This window comes from Bos taurus, chromosome 15 (assembly GCF_002263795.3).
Source record: "Bos taurus isolate L1 Dominette 01449 registration number 42190680 breed Hereford chromosome 15, ARS-UCD2.0, whole genome shotgun sequence".
Taxonomy (NCBI): Eukaryota; Metazoa; Chordata; class Mammalia; order Artiodactyla; family Bovidae; genus Bos; species Bos taurus.
This window is the reverse complement of record NC_037342.1, coordinates 45270275-45288250: the sequence shown is the minus strand read 5'-3', so window position 1 is coordinate 45288250 and position 17976 is coordinate 45270275. Positions and strand designations below refer to the sequence as shown.

The 17976-nt window shown below is 42.8% G+C and overlaps 1 protein-coding gene across 3 annotated transcripts in view; it reads left to right on the top strand.

Moving 5' to 3' along the window:
* Positions 1 to 14782, top strand: part of SYT9 (synaptotagmin 9) — a 381537-nt gene extending 366755 nt beyond the window's left edge. For all 3 annotated transcript variants that reach the window (XM_059875116.1, XM_059875115.1, XM_015474712.2), the window contains one exon: positions 12560 to 14782. In XM_059875116.1, the coding sequence (XP_059731099.1) occupies positions 12560 to 12568 (9 nt within the window). In that variant the 3' untranslated portion in view covers positions 12569 to 14782. The remainder of the gene's footprint in view (positions 1 to 12559) is intronic.
* The last annotated feature ends 3194 nt before the right edge of the window (positions 14783 to 17976 follow it).

Below are 17976 nucleotides of genomic sequence, written 5' to 3'. Positions count from 1 at the left end.
GAGGACTAAATGAGCTCTACCTTCCTTCCAGCACCCAGTTCTCCAAGTGAAAGACGGCAGCCATAGAGCTATTCAGTGCAGGCAAGTTCTCAGTCATCGTCTCAGGTGATATTTGTGGCAAAACAAAAGAACAGACAGTTCTCACAAAGATCTCTGCAAAAGAATCACCTGAGTTTAAAAGTACAATGGAAGATCCGTGACTGTTTCCTCCAGGAAGCTCAGAATTCCTTCACCCTTGTGCTCACCATACTGGCTGCTTGTCTCAACAACCTTTCAAGATTCTCCTTGCATTCCTGCATCATTTGTTATATTGTGGCATTCTGTCCAAGTAATGATCAGTCCAGCTGCCTTTAAAACAATCACTTTGAGAGGGAAGTGGGGGACTCAGTCATTTACTTATTCATCAGTGAATATTAATTGAGTGCCATACTACTCTGAGTATCCATCTGCGAGAAAGAAATAGACAAAAACTTTTGTCCTCATAAAGCTTATATTTATGATGCTGGGAGGGATCGGGGGCAGGAGGAGAAGGGGACGACAGAGGATGAGATGGCTAGATGGCATTACTGACCCGATGGACGTGAGTCTGAGTGAACTCCCGGAGCTGGTGATGGACAGGGAGGCCTGGCATGCTGCAATTCATGGGATCACAAAGAGTCGAACACAACTGAGCAACTGAACTGAACTGAACTGAAAGCTTATATTTTAGTAAGAGGAACAAAAAAGAAACATTGTAAGTGAACATTGTGTTGGAGGTAATAAGTACTGTGAAAAATATAAGAAAACGAGGAGAATCAGAAATGTGGTAGTGATTTTTCTTTCAGTTTTTTTTTTTTTAATTAAAATTTTTTTTTAATTTTTAAAAAGTTAAAAAAAAAATTTTTTTTTTTAATTTGGCTGCACGGGGTCTTAATTGCTGCACACAGTATCTAGTTCCCCGACCAGGAATTGAACCTGAGCCCCCTACATTGAGAGCTCAGAGTCCTAACCACTGGATCACCAGGGAAGTCCCAGTTGTTGTTGGTTGGTTAGTTGGTTGTGTGTTTTAAAAGAAGGTTTATTTTAATATAGGTAATGGTAGGCCTTGAGGAGCATTAAAACATTTGAGCAAACACTTGAAAGAGATTAGGGAGCAAGCCATGTAGAAATACAGGCTGAGGAACAGCCAACACTGAGGCCTGTAGGAAGCCTGTACAAGGAGTGAGGTAAGCAGTGTGGGAGAATAATGGGGCTGAGAGGGAGCGTAATAGAAATGAGATCAGAAAGGTACACGGGGTGGGTGGGGCCCAGTTGCACAGAACCTAGTGATCTTCATAAGTACTTTGATTACCACTCTGAGGTGAACGGAAAAGCCATTGCAGCATTTTGAAGAGAGATGTGACGTGATGGCTTACAACCATTCCCTCTGGTTCTGTGTGTTTGGAATAGACTATATCGGGGCAAGAGTGAAAGTGGGGAGAACCTTTAGGAGTCTGCCACTACGATCTAGATGGAAGCAGTAGAGGCTTGGGCCGGTGTAGAAGCAAGGGTAGAGTTGAGAAGTGGTTACATTCTGGATAGATTTTGGAAGGAGACCTAACAGGACTTGCTGATGTAGGGTGTGACAGAAGTGAAGGGATGGAGGTAACAGAAGTGAAGGGGTAGAGTTCCCACAAGTGAGCTGAGGAAGGCCACAGGGGGAGTGCCTATGTAGGGCACTCTGGAGTTGGACTTAACTACATTTGACTTAACTACTTAACTACATCCACTGGATGCATCTACAGGGAGATATCACGTGGCAGTTAGAGACAGAAATCTAGAATTCCAGAAGTAGGTCCAGATGTAAATGGAGAAGAGAAGAAGCCCAAGGACTAAAAATTGGGACATTCCAACACTTAAAGGTAGGGGAAAGAAGAGAAATCAAGGAAACTAGTATCAGTTCAGTTCAGTTCAGTTCAGTCGCTCAGTCATGTCCGACTCTTTGCGACCCCATGAATCGCAGCACGCCAGGCCTCCCTGTCCATCACCAACTCCCGGAGTTCACTCAGACTCACGTCCATCGAGTCGGTGATGCCATCCAGCCATCTCATCCTCTGTCATCGCCTTCTCCTCCTGCCCCCAATCCCTCCCAGCATCAGAGCCTTTTCCAATGAGTCAACTCTTCGCATGAGGTGGCCAAAGTACTGGAGTTTCAGCATTAGCATCATTCCTTCCAAAGAAATCCCAGAGCTGATCTCCTTCAGAATGGACTGGTTGGATCTCCTTGCAGTCCAAGGGACTCTCAAGAGTCTTCTCCAACACCACAGTTCAAAAGCATCAATTCTTCGGCACTCAGCCTTCTTCACAGTCCAACTCTCACATCCATACATGACCACTGGAAAAACCATAGCCTTGACTAGCTGGACCTTTGTTGGCAAAGTAATGTCTCTGCTTTTGAATATTCTATCTAGGTTGGACATAACTTTCCTTCCAAGGAGTAAGCGTCTTTTAATTTCATGGCTGCAGTCACCATCTGCAGTGATTCTGGAGCCCAAAAAAATAAAGTCTGACACCATTTCCACTGTTTCCCTATCTATTTCCCATGAAGTGATGGGACCAGATGCCATGATCTTCGTTTTCTGAATGGTGAGCTTTAAGCCAACTTTTTCACTCTCCTCTTTCACTTTCATCAAGAGGCTTTTTAACTCAGACTGCCATAACAAAATACCACAGACTAGGAGGCTAAAACAACAGAAGCTTATTTTCTCAGGGATCTGGAGGCTAGAAGTTAGAGATCAGCATGATTGCATTCTGGTGAAAGCTCTTTTTCTAGATCAAAGATGACAGCCTTCTCACTGTGTCCTCACATGGTGGGTGGACAGAAGCAGGGAGAGAGCAGGAGAGAGGCTCTCTGGTGACTCATCTTATAAGGGCACTAATCCCATCATGAGGGCCCCACCCTCATGACCTCATCTGACCCTGATTACCTGCTCTGACCACATCTGCGGCTCAATAGACATGAGTTTGAGCAAGGTCCATGAGTTGGTGAATGACAGGGAAGCCTGGCATGCTGCAGTCCATGGGGCCACAAGAGTCAGACACACAGAGCAGCTGAACTGAACTGAAGCAGTTTAGTTGGAAGCACTTGGTAAGGCACTTATTTGACATCTATGTACCTCAGTTTCCTCATCTATAAAATGAGAATAATAACAGGACCCACCTCAGAGAACTGGTGAGGAGATAAATGGATTAATACATGTAATATGCTTAGAACAGTACATACTAAATCCTGCATAGTGTTAACTATTATAATGGTTATAAATCTAATCATTTAGTTGTGAAACTAAAATGCTCAGTTTTACTTGTTCTTTGCTTAATTCTCAATTAGCTCATTAATTTGACAGATTAAATTTCCCTAGAGTTCTAAAGCCAATTTCACACTTAATCAAATTCTCTTAAATATTTCAAATTAAAGGGAAAAAAACTTTATAAATCTAGCAAAAAAAAAAAAAAAAAACTACTCTTCTAATATTTAAGTACTGTTTAAACAATGATTGACTATTTTCCCTTAAACATTTCAAACTAAGGTCACAAGTTGTTATGTCAAACATTTCAAATATCTAACACAGTAGGTGTTAAACCAAATTGTTCTCAAGGAATATTAACTCTTATAATGCTAATAAATAAAATCTTATACATTTGGCTTAAATTACTTTGAGCATTTCAGCATCTTAAAAATCAAACTCAGGACTTCCCTGGCAGCTCAGTGGTAAAACATCCACCTGCCAATACAGGAGACATGAGTTCAGTCCGTGATCCAGGAACATCCCAAATGCCACTTAGCAACTAAGCCCATGCACCTCAACTATTGAGCCACTGCCCTAGAGCCTGGAAGCTGCAACTGCTGAGTCTACCCCATCTAGAAAGGAGCTCCCACCTCGGGCAACTAGAGAAGAGCCTGTGCAGCAACAGAGAAGCAGCAAAGTCAATATTAAATAAATAAAATCTTTGAAAAACCAAGTTCATAAATTTAGTATATTGGATTTTCCTAAACATTGGAATATTATTGACTATAAATTTAGCAAGTTAAGTTCTCCTAAATATGTGCACTAAAATCATAAATCTGGTAAATTTCTACTATACCATTTCATTAACCATTGACCTTAAAAGCATAAACAAAGCAAAATTGTGCTATTATACTCAAATAAATATAACTTACACAAAAGCATCAATTCATCATTTGTAATTCTTGTTTGTTACATCTTTCTGGCATTACAAAGTTACTATTCCTAATGACAGGAATAGAATTATCTCTTCAAGTCCTCTACAGTGACTGAGATTACCCAAGATCTGAGTTCCAAATTACAAAGACAGGATACCTGTGCCAGGACCTGGGATGGGCATGGTTGCCTCCCAGGGAGGTTTCACCACAGCTGTTCATTAACAAGGGCTGTATGTTCTCCTGATTGGTTTCTCCTAGCTGCATTGCCAGCAAGAGACTTCTTAGGCTTTCTTTATTTATTGCTGTGCTGGGTCTTTCTTAGCGTGCACAGGCTTCTCATTGTGGTCGCGTCTCGTTGCAGAGCACAGGCTCTAGGCTCTCAGGCTTCAGTAGTTACAGCAGTAGTTGCAACACATGGGCATGGGATTCTCTAGGCAACAATACTAGAATGGGTTTCCAGTCCCTTCTCCAGGGGATCTTCCCAACCCAGGAATCGAACCTGGATCTCTGGCATTGCAGGCAGACTCTTTACTGTTGGAGCCACAGGGAAGCCTGCCTTGAAAAGTGGATTCTTAACCACTTGACCATCAGGGAAATCCTCATCCTCAGACTTTTGAAGTGGAATTTTATTGCTCAATCTAGTGTGTCACATATATCCTAAGACCCTTTCAACATTAACCCTCACCCAATTTTTTTATCATAACTTTTTTCTTCCTTCTCTGATTTGAGTAGATGGAGCTACCACTGCACACGCATGCACACACACATACACAGGCGTGTAGCACTTAGCAGTTACAAATGAGCTTCTTGATGAGACTTCATTTACTTTCCCTTTTCTTTCTCATCAGCCTTAGTTCTCAAGTCATCTACTGACAACTGTGAGCTCTTCAAGAGAAGGGTGTGTATTGGTCATCTTTGTGTTTCTAGTGCCTGGTGCTCAGTAAATGCTTGTGGGACAAATTAAGAATAAATGTACTGAATGTAAACTTGGAGTAACCAACCCCAAAAGTCCTCTTCATCAACTGGAATAAGTTTTTCCTTGCAGCAGTTCCCTAACTTGCCCCTTCATCTGAAAAGCCATGACAACGGTCTTCTTATCTTTTGAACAATGCCACACTTATAGCCCTTGCTTCTTTTTTCTGATGAATCCCTCTTAGTAACAGCCTGTATGTCACACATGTCACCATTCACCGCCTTCCCTTCAAGGTTGACTTGACAGTGGATCTTAACACTTTCCTATGAACTCTGGACTGTTCAGAATTCCTTTCTGAACAGAGATTCCTTTTTAGAAGGGCACCATAATGGAGTTGGCATTCAAGGTGTCATAATTTGCTGTCCCGGGCACAGGACCTAAGAGCACACATTTGGATCCATACACATATGATGGCAGCTCCTGGCTCTGCTATTTACAACCTTTGTTGTTGTTTGGCTTTTCTCAGACTCAGTTACCTTTGTAAGAAAAAAAAAAAAGCAATTTAACATCTATCACAGAGGGTCAAGGCAAGGACTGAACGAGATAAGGTTTGCAAATCTCTTAGGGCAAAGCAGGGTGCTTGAGTGCTCAATAAATAGTAATTAATACCCAAATGGATGTTTCCGTTTTCTGTCTTTGGCCCCAGTCACCTGGCTGGGTTTGATCCCTGGGTTGGGAAGATCCCCTGAAGAAGGAAATAGCAACCCACTCCAATATTCTTGCCTGGAGATTCCATGGACAGAGGAGCCTGGCAGGCTCCAGTTGCAAAGTGTTGGACACGACTGAGCAACTAACACAGCATACACACACCTGGCTGGAAATGCAGTTACCTTCACACTTTCTTTAACATGCTGATTCTTCAAGAGGCAAAGGAAAGTGAAGACAGCCCTCCTTGGGGAAATTGAAAAGGGAAGACTCAGATTTTAAGCGGGCAGGGGATGGTGTTTCTTCATATATTTGCAGATCTGTGTTAAGTAGTAAATAAGAAGCAAAATCCCAAGATTTTTATGCTTTTTAAATAAAATTTTAAAGTACAAGTTTAACAGTTTTAAGTACAATAAGATTGAATCATGTAATGAGTCACTTCAATTTTCAACAGGCTTCCTATTTCAAAGCCCTTAGATACTTCCTGTAATCAAAACCCATTTTCCAATTCACAGGCAGATATTATCTAATGATCCACTCAATCTTTTCATGTTCTTAATTTGGGGTCAGTCTCAATGGCCTGACTCACATCAGCTGTCATTTTTGTGATCGAAATGTCACTTCACATTACAGTTTTCATCGGGACAGTTCTCATCTTTGGTTTCAATTCAATTTCATTCAAATCAAATCCATATGTCTCAGGACAATTGAATTTGCTTAAAATCCCCTCTGTTCAGATAAGACTGTAACCACCACTTCCTGTTGATGCTACTGAAGTTCCTAATACCTTCTAAACACCTGGTACTGCCTGATAACAAGGACGCTGCTTTTCTTCTGCCCCCTGGTCCTGACACCGGCACTGAAACCAGCCACACAGCCTCATGGCCACCAGAGCTCGAACCATCACTGCTGTCTCTGGTCTGGATGCCACAGTCTCCACCACCCCATCCCACCACCACCCCTGCTGGGTCAGTGCTCTTCTAAACTGTGGAAAAATCTTTCCTCATACCTCATTTATTAGAAATCTTGGCTAAGTAACCACTTATTAGGTTATAAGTGTTTAGAAAAGTATTATTTGCTTTTTGGGTTTTTTTTGTTTGTTTGTTTGTTTGACATTGGTTGAGTTTTTCAAGTCTTCCACAGCACAGACAAAAGGAACTGAGCCACAGCACAATCCACCCATGGCATACTCAAAATTTTATATTTAATCAGTCAGTTTCTGAGCAGATTGTGTTAAAAATATTCAGCTGTAATGATTATTTCATGTATTTGTCTGTTTTTCATTTGTTCTCTTTTTGAAGAAAAAATGCTAAGATTCCTGGTAGAAGTGACCATACCCCTCCACCAAATGTGTTGAAACTTCTTTATCCCTTCGTCTTGTGGGCTGGCAGACTTCATCTTGTGGGCTGGCACTCTGGGGACTTAGTGGCACTGTTCAGAGTAGGGAAACAAGGATGCTGAGATCAGGCAGGATCAGGACCCAGAAAATTCACCCAGCTGAAGAAGGGGTAGACCAGTAGGGCCCTCCGCAGTATTCCCAGGGGCTGAGCTTGAGTCACATAACAAAATTCACCAAGTGACCAAAGCCCAGCTAAAGAGGTCATCTTGGAGCTGTGCTGTGATTTGGCCATTGGCAGCATGGCCTCTGCTGGTAGTATTCCTGGGTATGGGGACTGGTAAAAAAAAATGGGCTGAGGTCATAGCCCAGCCCTCTATACATGCCTTAGGCAACAAACCAGATGCAAAAGTAGTCCAAGAGGCTGAATGTTTAGGAAGAGCTCTACCCAAAGCAGTCTGAAGGGACTCTGCAGATGAAGAAATGAAACTAAGGTCATAATGGGGAAGGATGAGATCGAGAACTGAAGGGACAAGTGAGATACATATGCAGGCCACTGGCCAGGGGAATCCAGAGAAATGGAATAAGAAGGTGGGAAGCTGTAAGTGGAATACAGCACCTGCTGCATGCTACTATCTTGGACTAGGGTTTCTTAAAGTTTCCCCATCTGGCTAGGTTCAGAGTGTCTAGAAAACCAAGACGGAAGCTCAGATGTATAGACTGAACTTGTACAGTGCACTTAGAAATTATGCAATTGCTAAAGCTTCCACTTTTTATTTAATTTCATTTTAAAAGATTTTTAATTTGTGTAGTTGATTTACAAGGTTGTGTTTTTTTTGGTGTATAGTAAAGTGATTCAGTTTATATATATTCTTCATATTCTTTTCCCTTATGGTTTATTGTTGGATATTGAACGTAGTTCCCTGTGCTATATAGTAGGACCTTATTCTTCTCTATTTTATGTACAGTAGTTTGTATCTGCGAATCCCAAACTCCTAATTTATCCCTCTCTAACCCCCTTTCCTTTGTTTCTATGTCTGTGAGTCTGTTTCTGTTTTGTAGATCAATTCATTTGTGTCATATTTTAGATTCTACATATAAGTGATATCTTGTATTTATCTTTGTGAACATGCACTTAGTATGATAATCTCTGAGTCCTCTATGTTGCTGAAAATGGCGTTATTTCAATCTTTTTTTTTTGGTCAAGTTGTATTCCTGTGTGTGTATCACATCTTCTTTATCCATTCATCTGTTGATGGACATTTATGTTCCTTCTATGTCTTGGGTATTGTAAATACTGTGAAGCTTAAACTAGTTAGAAGTCTTGGGATCAAATTCCAGCTCCGATAACATGACTTTGGGAAAATTAATCTCTCTACATCCCTGTATCCTTCAGTAAAGAGCTTCAGACGGTTCTTTTAAGGGTTTGTAAAGTTCATATCACTATAGTTAATCAAAAACTGAAGGCATGTGGCCGCCCTGGCTAATATCAGCACACTAATTCCAGACCACATGGCATTCATTGGTGGGCCTGAGCCTGTTGATGGCTTGCCTTCCTGATAAGAAAAGATTCAGGAACTGGCAAGCTGCCCTGCAGGTATGAGTCTCACAGCTGACAAAAGGGCTTTTGGGAACCAGCACCTAATGTGGATGGTGGGTTGGGAAGTAGAGCCAATTGGAGGGTGCTCCAGAGTATCTGGGAACTTTTGTTGTATTTGAATCACAATATAGGGGAAGTATCCATTCACATTTTCCTCCTTATCCAGAGAATAATATCCTTTCCCAGGGGTATGGGTATGCCCACACCCATGCACACACTTTAGAGCCAAAGGTCAGAGACAGACTCGTTTTCCTTCTTCCGGGTACCCTCTGGCTTGTGTTACCTTCTGTGATGGCCTCACACATGAACATTTGATCTTTGAAATGCACTCCAGACATTCCAGTTTGAGAATGTTTGCAGCTCTCCTATGGTTTACATGTTTGATTTTTGTTATTGCTGTGTCCATGGAAGTAACTGCAGTTTTCTTTCTCTCTGTAACTGCAGCATGAATACTCTTAGTCTGTATTGGAAGATGCCCTGAGTTTAAATTAAGTTGAATGCTGGGCTGAGTGTGACTCACAAGAGTTCCTCCTACTCTTAAGTCTGGGGCTCCAGTCAAAGAGCCCATCCTCACAGCTTGAGAACAGGGAAGGTATGTCACCCCACGCAGACCCTCTGCTCCCCAGTCTTCTTAATTTCTCCTACTCCACTCCTCACACCACATTCTGATAGTTCCTTCAATGCCATTTCCTGCCTCTGCACAGGCTCTTTCCTCTGCCCACAGTGGCCTTCCCTCTTTCACTCCTGATGACCTCCTCTTCAGCCAAAATGGCCCAGCTCAAGACATCTTATGGTCCTCTCTATAGACCTCAGTCCCCTCAAAGTTAGCTCTTCTCTCCTCTTTGCTCCTACACATTTTACACATATCTCTGTTGTTCAGCTTCTCATGTTGTAATAATATCTCCCACTGTGAGCTCTTTGAAAGCAGGATATGTGTCTTCCTCATGGTATCTCTATCAACAGAATCTGTCACAGAGCCTGGCACTTGTCTGATACACATTAAAAACATATGGATGACAGACATAGAAGACAAACATGGTTACCAAAGGGAAAGGGGAGAGGGATAAACTGGGAATTTGGAATGAACAGATACACGCTAGCATATATAAACAAGGAACTACTATTAGCACAGGGAACTATATTCAATTATAATAACCTATAATGGAAAAAAATCTGAAAAAGAACATATATAAATATGCATAACTGAATCATTTTGCTATATATTTGAAACATTATAAATAAACTATACTTCAATTTAAAAAATAAAGGAAATATTTTTGTGTATGGTGAGAGGGTGTATTCTAACTTCATTGATTTATGTGCTTTCAATTTTCCAAACATCACTTGCTAAAAAGTGTTTTTTTCACTTTGTATATTCTTGCCTCCTTTGTCAAAGATTAACTGAGCATAGGTGTGTGACTGCCCTGGTGGCTCAGATGGTAAAGCGCCTTGCTTACAATGCGGGAGACCTGGGTTCAGTCCCTGGGTCGGGAAGATCCTCTGGAGAAGGAAATGGCAACCCACTCCAGTACTCTTGCCTGGAAAATCCCATAGACAGAGGAGCATGGTGGGCTACAGTTGTATATTCACCTTGTATATTCTTGCTTCCTTTGTCAAAGATTAACTGAGCATAGGTGTGTGGGTTTATTAATATTTCTGGGCTCTCTATTCTGTTCCATTTACTCATATGTCTGTTTTTGTGTAAATACCATGCTGTTTTGATTACTGTGGCTTTGCAGTATTGTCTGGATTCAAAATGGCTTAAAGACATAAATATAAGACCTGACACCATAAAATACCTAGAAGAGATCATACACAAAACATTCTCTGACAAAAATCATAAAAGTTTTCTTAGGTCAGTCAACCAAGGCAGTAGAAATAAAAACAAAAATAAACAGATGTGACCTAATCAAAATTACAAGCTTTTGCACAGCAAAGGAAACCACAGACAAAAAAAAAAAAAAAAAGGAAAGACAGTGTATAGAATGGGAGAGAATATCTGCAAACAATGTGACCAACAAAGTCTTAATTTCCAAATATACAGCTTATGTAACTCAACAACAAAAAACCAAACAATCCAATCAAAAAGTGGACAGAAGAACTAAATAGACATTTCTCCAAAGGCCAATAGGCACATGAAAAGATGCTTAACATTGTTAATTATTAAAAAATGCAAATCAAAATTACAATGAGGTAGCACAATGGCAACCCACTCCAGTACTGTTGCCTGGAAAATCCCATGGACGGAGGAGCCTGGTAGGCTGCACTCCATCCGCCAAGAGTCGGATACGACTGAGTGACTTCACTTTCACTTTTCACTTTCATGCATTGGAGAAGGAAATGGCAACCCAGTCCAGTGTTCTTGCCTGGAGAATCCCAGGGATGGCAGAACCTGGTGGGCTGCTGTCTATGGGGTCGCACAGAGTCGGACATGACTGAAGTGACTTAGCAGCAGCAGCAACCACCTCCTAACAGTCAGAAGGGCCATCATTAAAAAGTCTACAAATAACAGATGCTGGAGAGGATGTGGAGAGAAAGTAATCATCTTTCACTGTTGGTGGGAGTGTAAGTTGATGTAGCCATTGTAAAAAAACCATATGGAGTCTCCTCAAGAAAACTAAAAAAAGAACTAACATATGGTCCAGCAATCCCACTTCTGGGCATTTATCCAGACAGATCTCTAATTCAAATATATACATGCACTCCTGTGTTCATAGTAGCACTATTCACAATAGCAAAGACATGGAAGCAGCCTAAACGTCCATCAACAGATGAATGGGTAAAGAAGATGTGGTACATATATACAATGGAATATTACTTGACCATAAAAAAGAATAAAATAATGCTGGACCTAGAGATTGTCATACTGAGTGAAGTAAGTCAGGCAAAGAAGAACATATCATATGACTTCCCTTATGTATGGTAAAAAAAAAAAAAAAAATTGATACAAATGAACTTGGTTACAAAACATAAAGAGACTCACAGACTTAGAAAACAAACTTATGGTTGCTGGGGGGCAGAAGAGGGATAGTTAGGGGGTTGGGGATGGGTAGGTACACACTATTTAAAATGGATAACCAACCAGGAACTACTGCACAGCACATAGAGCTCTTGTTATGTGGCAGCCTGGATGGGAGGAAAGTTTGGGGAAGCACTGGATACATACATATATATGGATAAGTCCCTTTGCTATTCATCTGAAATCTAAAACATTGTTAACTGGCTATACCCAAAAACAGAATTAAACAAAAAATAAAGTAAAAAAAGAACAAGACATGGCACATATATGCAGTGGAATACTACTCAGCTTTAAAAAAAGAATGCAGTAATGCCATTGGCAGCAACATGGAGAACGACTCCATGTTCTCATATTATCATATTAAGTAAGGTAAGTCAGAAAGACAAATATGTGATGCCACTTATATGTGGAATCTAAAATATGACACAAATGAATCAATCTGTGAAATAGAATCATGGACATAGAGAACAGACTGATGGTTGCCAAGACAGGGAGGACAGGCTGGCGGGGTTGGGAGAGGGGTGGAGTGGGAGGTTGAGGTTAGCAGATGTAAACTTTTCTATATAGGGTGGATAAACAACAGACTCCTACTGTATAGCACAGAGAACTATATTCACTGTCCTATGATAAACCATAATGGAAAAGAACACTTTAAAAAGAATGTGTAACAGAACAGCTTTGCTGTTTAGCAAAAATGAAGACAACATTCTAAATCAACTGTACTTCAATTAAAAAGAGAAAACTGAAATAAAATATATTTATATAAATGAAAACCAAAGCATTCTTTTTGTTTCTTTTTCCTACAGAAACGATGACTGTGGGTAAGAGGACCACTTATGTCAAGAACCCAATAAGACCACCATCTTACAGAGATCTTCAGTAACTTTTCCCATCCAACAACATCCAGATGACTCTAGTGACCAAATGCTCAGCTGTAAACACAGCAATAACTGGCCCTCTTTCCAGGTTGGGTTTGCTGAACGTGGATGGTCCAGCCATCTTCAGGTGGCCTAAGGTGGTGTGCTGTAGGGGAAGCACATCTCTTCTGGCCAAGAATCAAGACTGGACTGAGGAAGAACCGCCTGACACAGTGAGAGTACTAAAGCACCTAGTGCCAGGACTCGCAATGATTAACACGGGGCCCTTGGTGAGGGGTTCACAGCAGCTGCCCCGGCAGTGTCACTCTGACATGGTGTTTTGCTTGAAGGCCCTGGAACGACAGAGTATCTTAAAATCTATCCAGGTGCTAAGTAGGCAGCAGATCTAATTCACACTGGACTACTACTGAGCTAATAACTATCTCCAGAAAATAATTTCACCCAAGAAGTACTCCAGCTTTGCAAAGAATAGCCCCAGGAGAGTAATAGGATAAGCAGGCCATTACCCTGGAAAAAATCGAGTGCAAAGCGGTCTAGTTCACAGCAAATTCACTGCCTACTCCCTTGTCTGTGGCAGTGAGTACCAGTTAATTGTGGCCCTCTCTTCTGCTAAACCCAGAGTCAGAATCCCCAGCACTGTTTTCAGAATAGCCAGCAGCCACTTCCTTTCAACTGGTATTGGCAAGTAGAATGAAAGTTCATTGTCATCCCTGTTAGAGAGGCATGCATCTCAATGGCATAGGCATCTGAAATACCCTTTCCCAGGTACATTTGTCTTCTAAGGGAAGAACCTCAGAAACAGATGTACCATTGAGTGAGCTGAGTTCGTGAAGAAATGACACAGCTGGTCCCTGATTGAAGGCACAGCTTTGGGGGCCTTCTTGGCCTGAGTGCCTTCTGGGTATTTCCATATGCAACAGCCCAGAGGCATAGCCTTGGGCAACCACAGACAGGTTTCCTTTCCTTTCCAGATACATATATCACATTCATAGCACTTGGGGAATGGAAGTACCTACTAGAGTGAAGGTCAAGGGCTCTCCCCGGGTATCACATCCATTACTCAGCTTCCTTTGTGACCACATCAGCCAACCCACTGCCAGATGTGTTCCACATCCTCCTTGCTTCTGCTTCTATACAAATGAAACCAAAGGTCTCAGCATGCCCTGAGGCTGGGGGTGTTACCTAGTAATCCTCTGTTCCCCAACATTGGTGTGAGGTATCCCGCCCATACATTTGCACCATTTCTCCAAGGTAGCATTTCTCTTTCATACAGCCTCTCTGCAAAAGAATCCATAGTTGGGCTGTAGTTTACCTTCCTGGGAAACTCGTTATCTTCATTTGAATTAACACTTCCATACAGGATTAACTGGGTAGAAGCACGGACTAGGCAGGTCTTCAGAAAGTTCTTGTTGCCAAGGCTGCCTGGTACAAGAAACTACCTTGATGTCACATCTTAAAAGGATGGAGATCTTTGGTTGTATGAGGCAGTGTTACTACGTTCCAGCTTCACATGTTCCCCAGCCTGTGTATTCCATTTCCATCTCTGATTTGCTTTCAGCCTCAAAAATCGACAGGGAACCCAGGGTTCTGCCTGTGTCTGCTGACATGAGAAGAATTCAGTTTCTTTGCCCAAGGTTCCCCTCTGCCTATTCCTCCACATTCAGACATCTTCCATCATACCAGTGTTTAGAACCAAAGCATGAAGGACTAGTGCCAGCAAGATAGTCAGCAGAAATATTATCTCTAGATCCTGGCAGATGAGCCCAGAAAGGTGGTCCCAGAGAAACCAGACTGGCCCCAGTAGATATCAGGCAGCCATCCCAATAAGCTTTGACTTGTCCTTGGAATGGGGAGCCTTGGTAGGAGATCCTGGGGTAGCTGAGCCTATTGTTCCCCTGCTCTCAAGATCTTCCTGCCTCGAGGGCTGAGTATGCCACTGGCTTGCTGGTATGAAATAGAAGGTGACTTTAATAAGGGCCAGCAGGCAAGTGGCTTGTATCTGGAAAGCTTTGCCTAGCAGTCCAGCTGTGGCCAGAGGCTGGTTATAAATTTGAACTCCCTGAGCCCATCTGCAACTCTGCCTCTGTTCTCTTGTATTCTGTTTGGTTTCCCTTTAGTTTCCTAGTAAATGTTCCTTTTGAAAAATTCCAACCTTGTTTCATTGAACTCGGGGGGAAGGGGAGTCTCCATTGTCTTTTCCAGAATAGAGAAGGAAATTAAAGTATCATCTTAAAAAAAAAAAATATGGTAATGTCAGTGGAAAGGGATACACCCTGGTTGGATCTTTGGAACAGACCTTCAGAAAAGCTGGTTCCAAGAGATGAGGAGAAACCCAGTGTCTCCCTCTGCCACCTGGCCCTGATTCTGAGCCCATTCCTCTCACTGGCTTTGTCTTCAAGGAAACCTGCCTTGGATGCCTGTTGCTGCAAAAGCATCGTTGCAGCCAGTGAACTGGGCACATTTCACAGACAATGTGATATCCAGGAAGTATACTGGTGCGTGACGAGGGGAGAAATAATGGAGGGGAGGGAAAGGACTATTTCTACAGTGTGGATATTTTCAAAATGCTCCCAATAGTCATGACTCTAAATGGAATGATTTAGCCCTCATGGCCATTGGTGGAACTACATTTCATATGAAGAGAAGAAAGGCATACTCTCATACTTACGTCAATGAGACTGACAAAAGATAGATATGGAAAATGCCTGGTTATCTTCATGGCCATCCTGTCCTACAATGGTGGGTGTTCCAAGTATCTATTGCTGCACAGCAAAGCACTTCAAAGCTTAGTGGTTTAAATAGCAAGTCATTATCTTTCATGATTCTGTGGGTTAGCAGAGGTTAGGTGATTGCTCGCTCTTGGAGTCTCGGGGTTGCTATCAGATGGCAGCTGAGACTGGTATCATCTGAATGCCAGACTGGGCAGGATATCCTTAGCGGACTCTGCATCCATGTGCGGCTCCTCCATTGGGACAGCAAGAACAGCTGAAGGCTGATTGGGCGCCTCTCTGCACATAGTCTCTCCACGTGGTTAGCTTGTGCTTCCTCACAACATGGAGGTCTTGAGGCAATCAGACTTGTTACGGAGTGGCTGGCTTCTCCCAGAGTCAATGTGGCAATGTCCCAGGAGATGTTGCAAGGCTCTTCTAAATAACCTCAGAAGTAACACAGGGTCATTCCCACCACAGACTATGGGTCAAGAGCAAGTCATAGGGCCAGCCTAGATTCAATAGAAAGGAATTACCAAAGAAGGAAATACCAGAAAGCGTGGCTCATCAGTGCCACTTTGGAGATAGTGGGGATAGGACTGGAGGGGGAGGGATTCCTGGATTGCTGTCACTTTAAAAACACATGCATTAGTTAACATGCGTGAAGCGGGTGTAATAAGGGGCAGAGGAGAAGGGGAAGGGCTATCCATGAATACTTCAAGAAAGCATAAGCCAAAGAAAAGTGAATAGTTGTGACTGAAACAGTTTATAATGTCATAAGAAAGCCTGGAGGAAGATTGTAATTCTAGTGATTGTTCAAGAGCTTGAGTGGAATGCTTTTTCCCCCTCATCTTTACTGCCAAAGTAAAAGTGCAAACAAGACATTCCCATGCTTGGGAACATACTTAGAAATGAAAATGCAAAGTATATGAGCAGAGGTTGTTTGCCCCTTTTCTTAAGACTTCAGAGAGAATCACTGAAGGTAGGAAAGAGGGAACTTATCAAATCTAGTCTAAGCATCCCTCTGCCAGTTGTCCGCTGGCACGAGGTCCTCACGTGGCTACTGTTGCCGCGGTGCCTTCTCCACTCCGCCCCTCCCTCTCCTGCAGCGGTCCTGCTGTATGGAGTAATCAGAGTCAGTCCACTGCTCTTCCCTCCACCCTGGGCTCCTCCTAACTCAGCCACCTTGCCAGAACTTGCAAAGTTATAGAAACGGCTTAATGAACTGAGAAAAGGATGTTACTGTGGATGCGTGTATGGCCAAAAACAATGTCTGCGACTTGTATGTGGATCCTGAGAATTCTGCAGCCCATTTAGCTGCCCATGGCCACCATTGCTCTGATGGTCACTGAGGGTTATGAGAGTGTCCAGCCTGGGAGGGTCCTAGAATGCCACCCACACTCAAGCCAGAGAGGATGGACACTTGCTTTACTGTCCCATTCTAGATCCCTGTGAAAAATATCTCTCATACACTAGATTCCTGAGCACAACGAGAGGCTGAGTGGCCAGTGAGCCTTCTCTGAGTCTCTAGTTTTCTCACTGACAGGGCCTTCCAAGTCTCTTCCCCCTTCAATTCTTAGGGCCCAAGAGAGGCCATAAACCCCTCACTGTCTTTTAACAACCACCTTTGGCACTTTCTTAACTGCAGATCCAGTGATGCCCACCACAAAGGTACTGCTTGGCACCTTATCTTCTCAGCCAGAGAATAGTCATGGGCAGTGTTCAGAGAATGCTAGTGTCTCTGAGATGCCCTTTCCAAAGAAGAGGCACAGAAGAGTGGAGCCCTACCATTGTAGCACAAGCTACTCTATCTTCTGTTCAACTGCATATCAAATAGGCTGACCTGCATGGAGAAAGTGAAATAGTAAAGCCCAGGAAAGACAGTAATCAGAAAAATCACCCCTGCAGTTGAGGAAATATCCCAGGGGAGACCTGCAGAGCACTCCAAGGCAAATAGGGGGAAAAAAGAGGGTTGCTGTTACACTGTGAGCTGTGGAAGATGAGCCCTGGTCCTCTCCGCTAAGCCCAGATGTGAGGCGAAGGAAGCTCAGTCAGTGCCACGCGCCTGCCTCCACTGTTGATGATGTCAGTAGAGAGTTTCCCGTGAACAGATCACGGCTCTTCAGGGACAATGGCAGAGCCCACTTCTACCACTCAAGAGGCTGACTTGTCACCTGCTGCTTAGGTTCCCTGGACTTACAGCCTGTAAATTAAACCCGCAGTATGATCACTTCTCTCCCCTCACTCCCTAATGTCTTCTTGCTGTGTCCAGGAGCTCTGGGCACGGGAAGGAATAATGATCAAGATTGAAGAATGCCTCAGAGGATCAAGAGCCAGCCCTGAAGTCCCATACTTTGGCTAAGTTTCAATGGCATCAGGGTCCCCCATCTCATCCACAGGCCAGCTGATGAATTCTCATGTACCTCCTCCTGGTAGATAAGAGGCCAGAGAGACCTGGGCCACAGAGGCTGTCGCCCTAACTCACTGATGCTGCCTCTCCAAAGTCCATCATAAGATAGACTTCTCTGTGAAATGGATAAGCATTGCCAGACAATTTTTTAAAAACTATTTATCAATATGAAGATTATTGATAATACCACATCTTATAGTTTACAATGCATGGTATCATTTTTATCC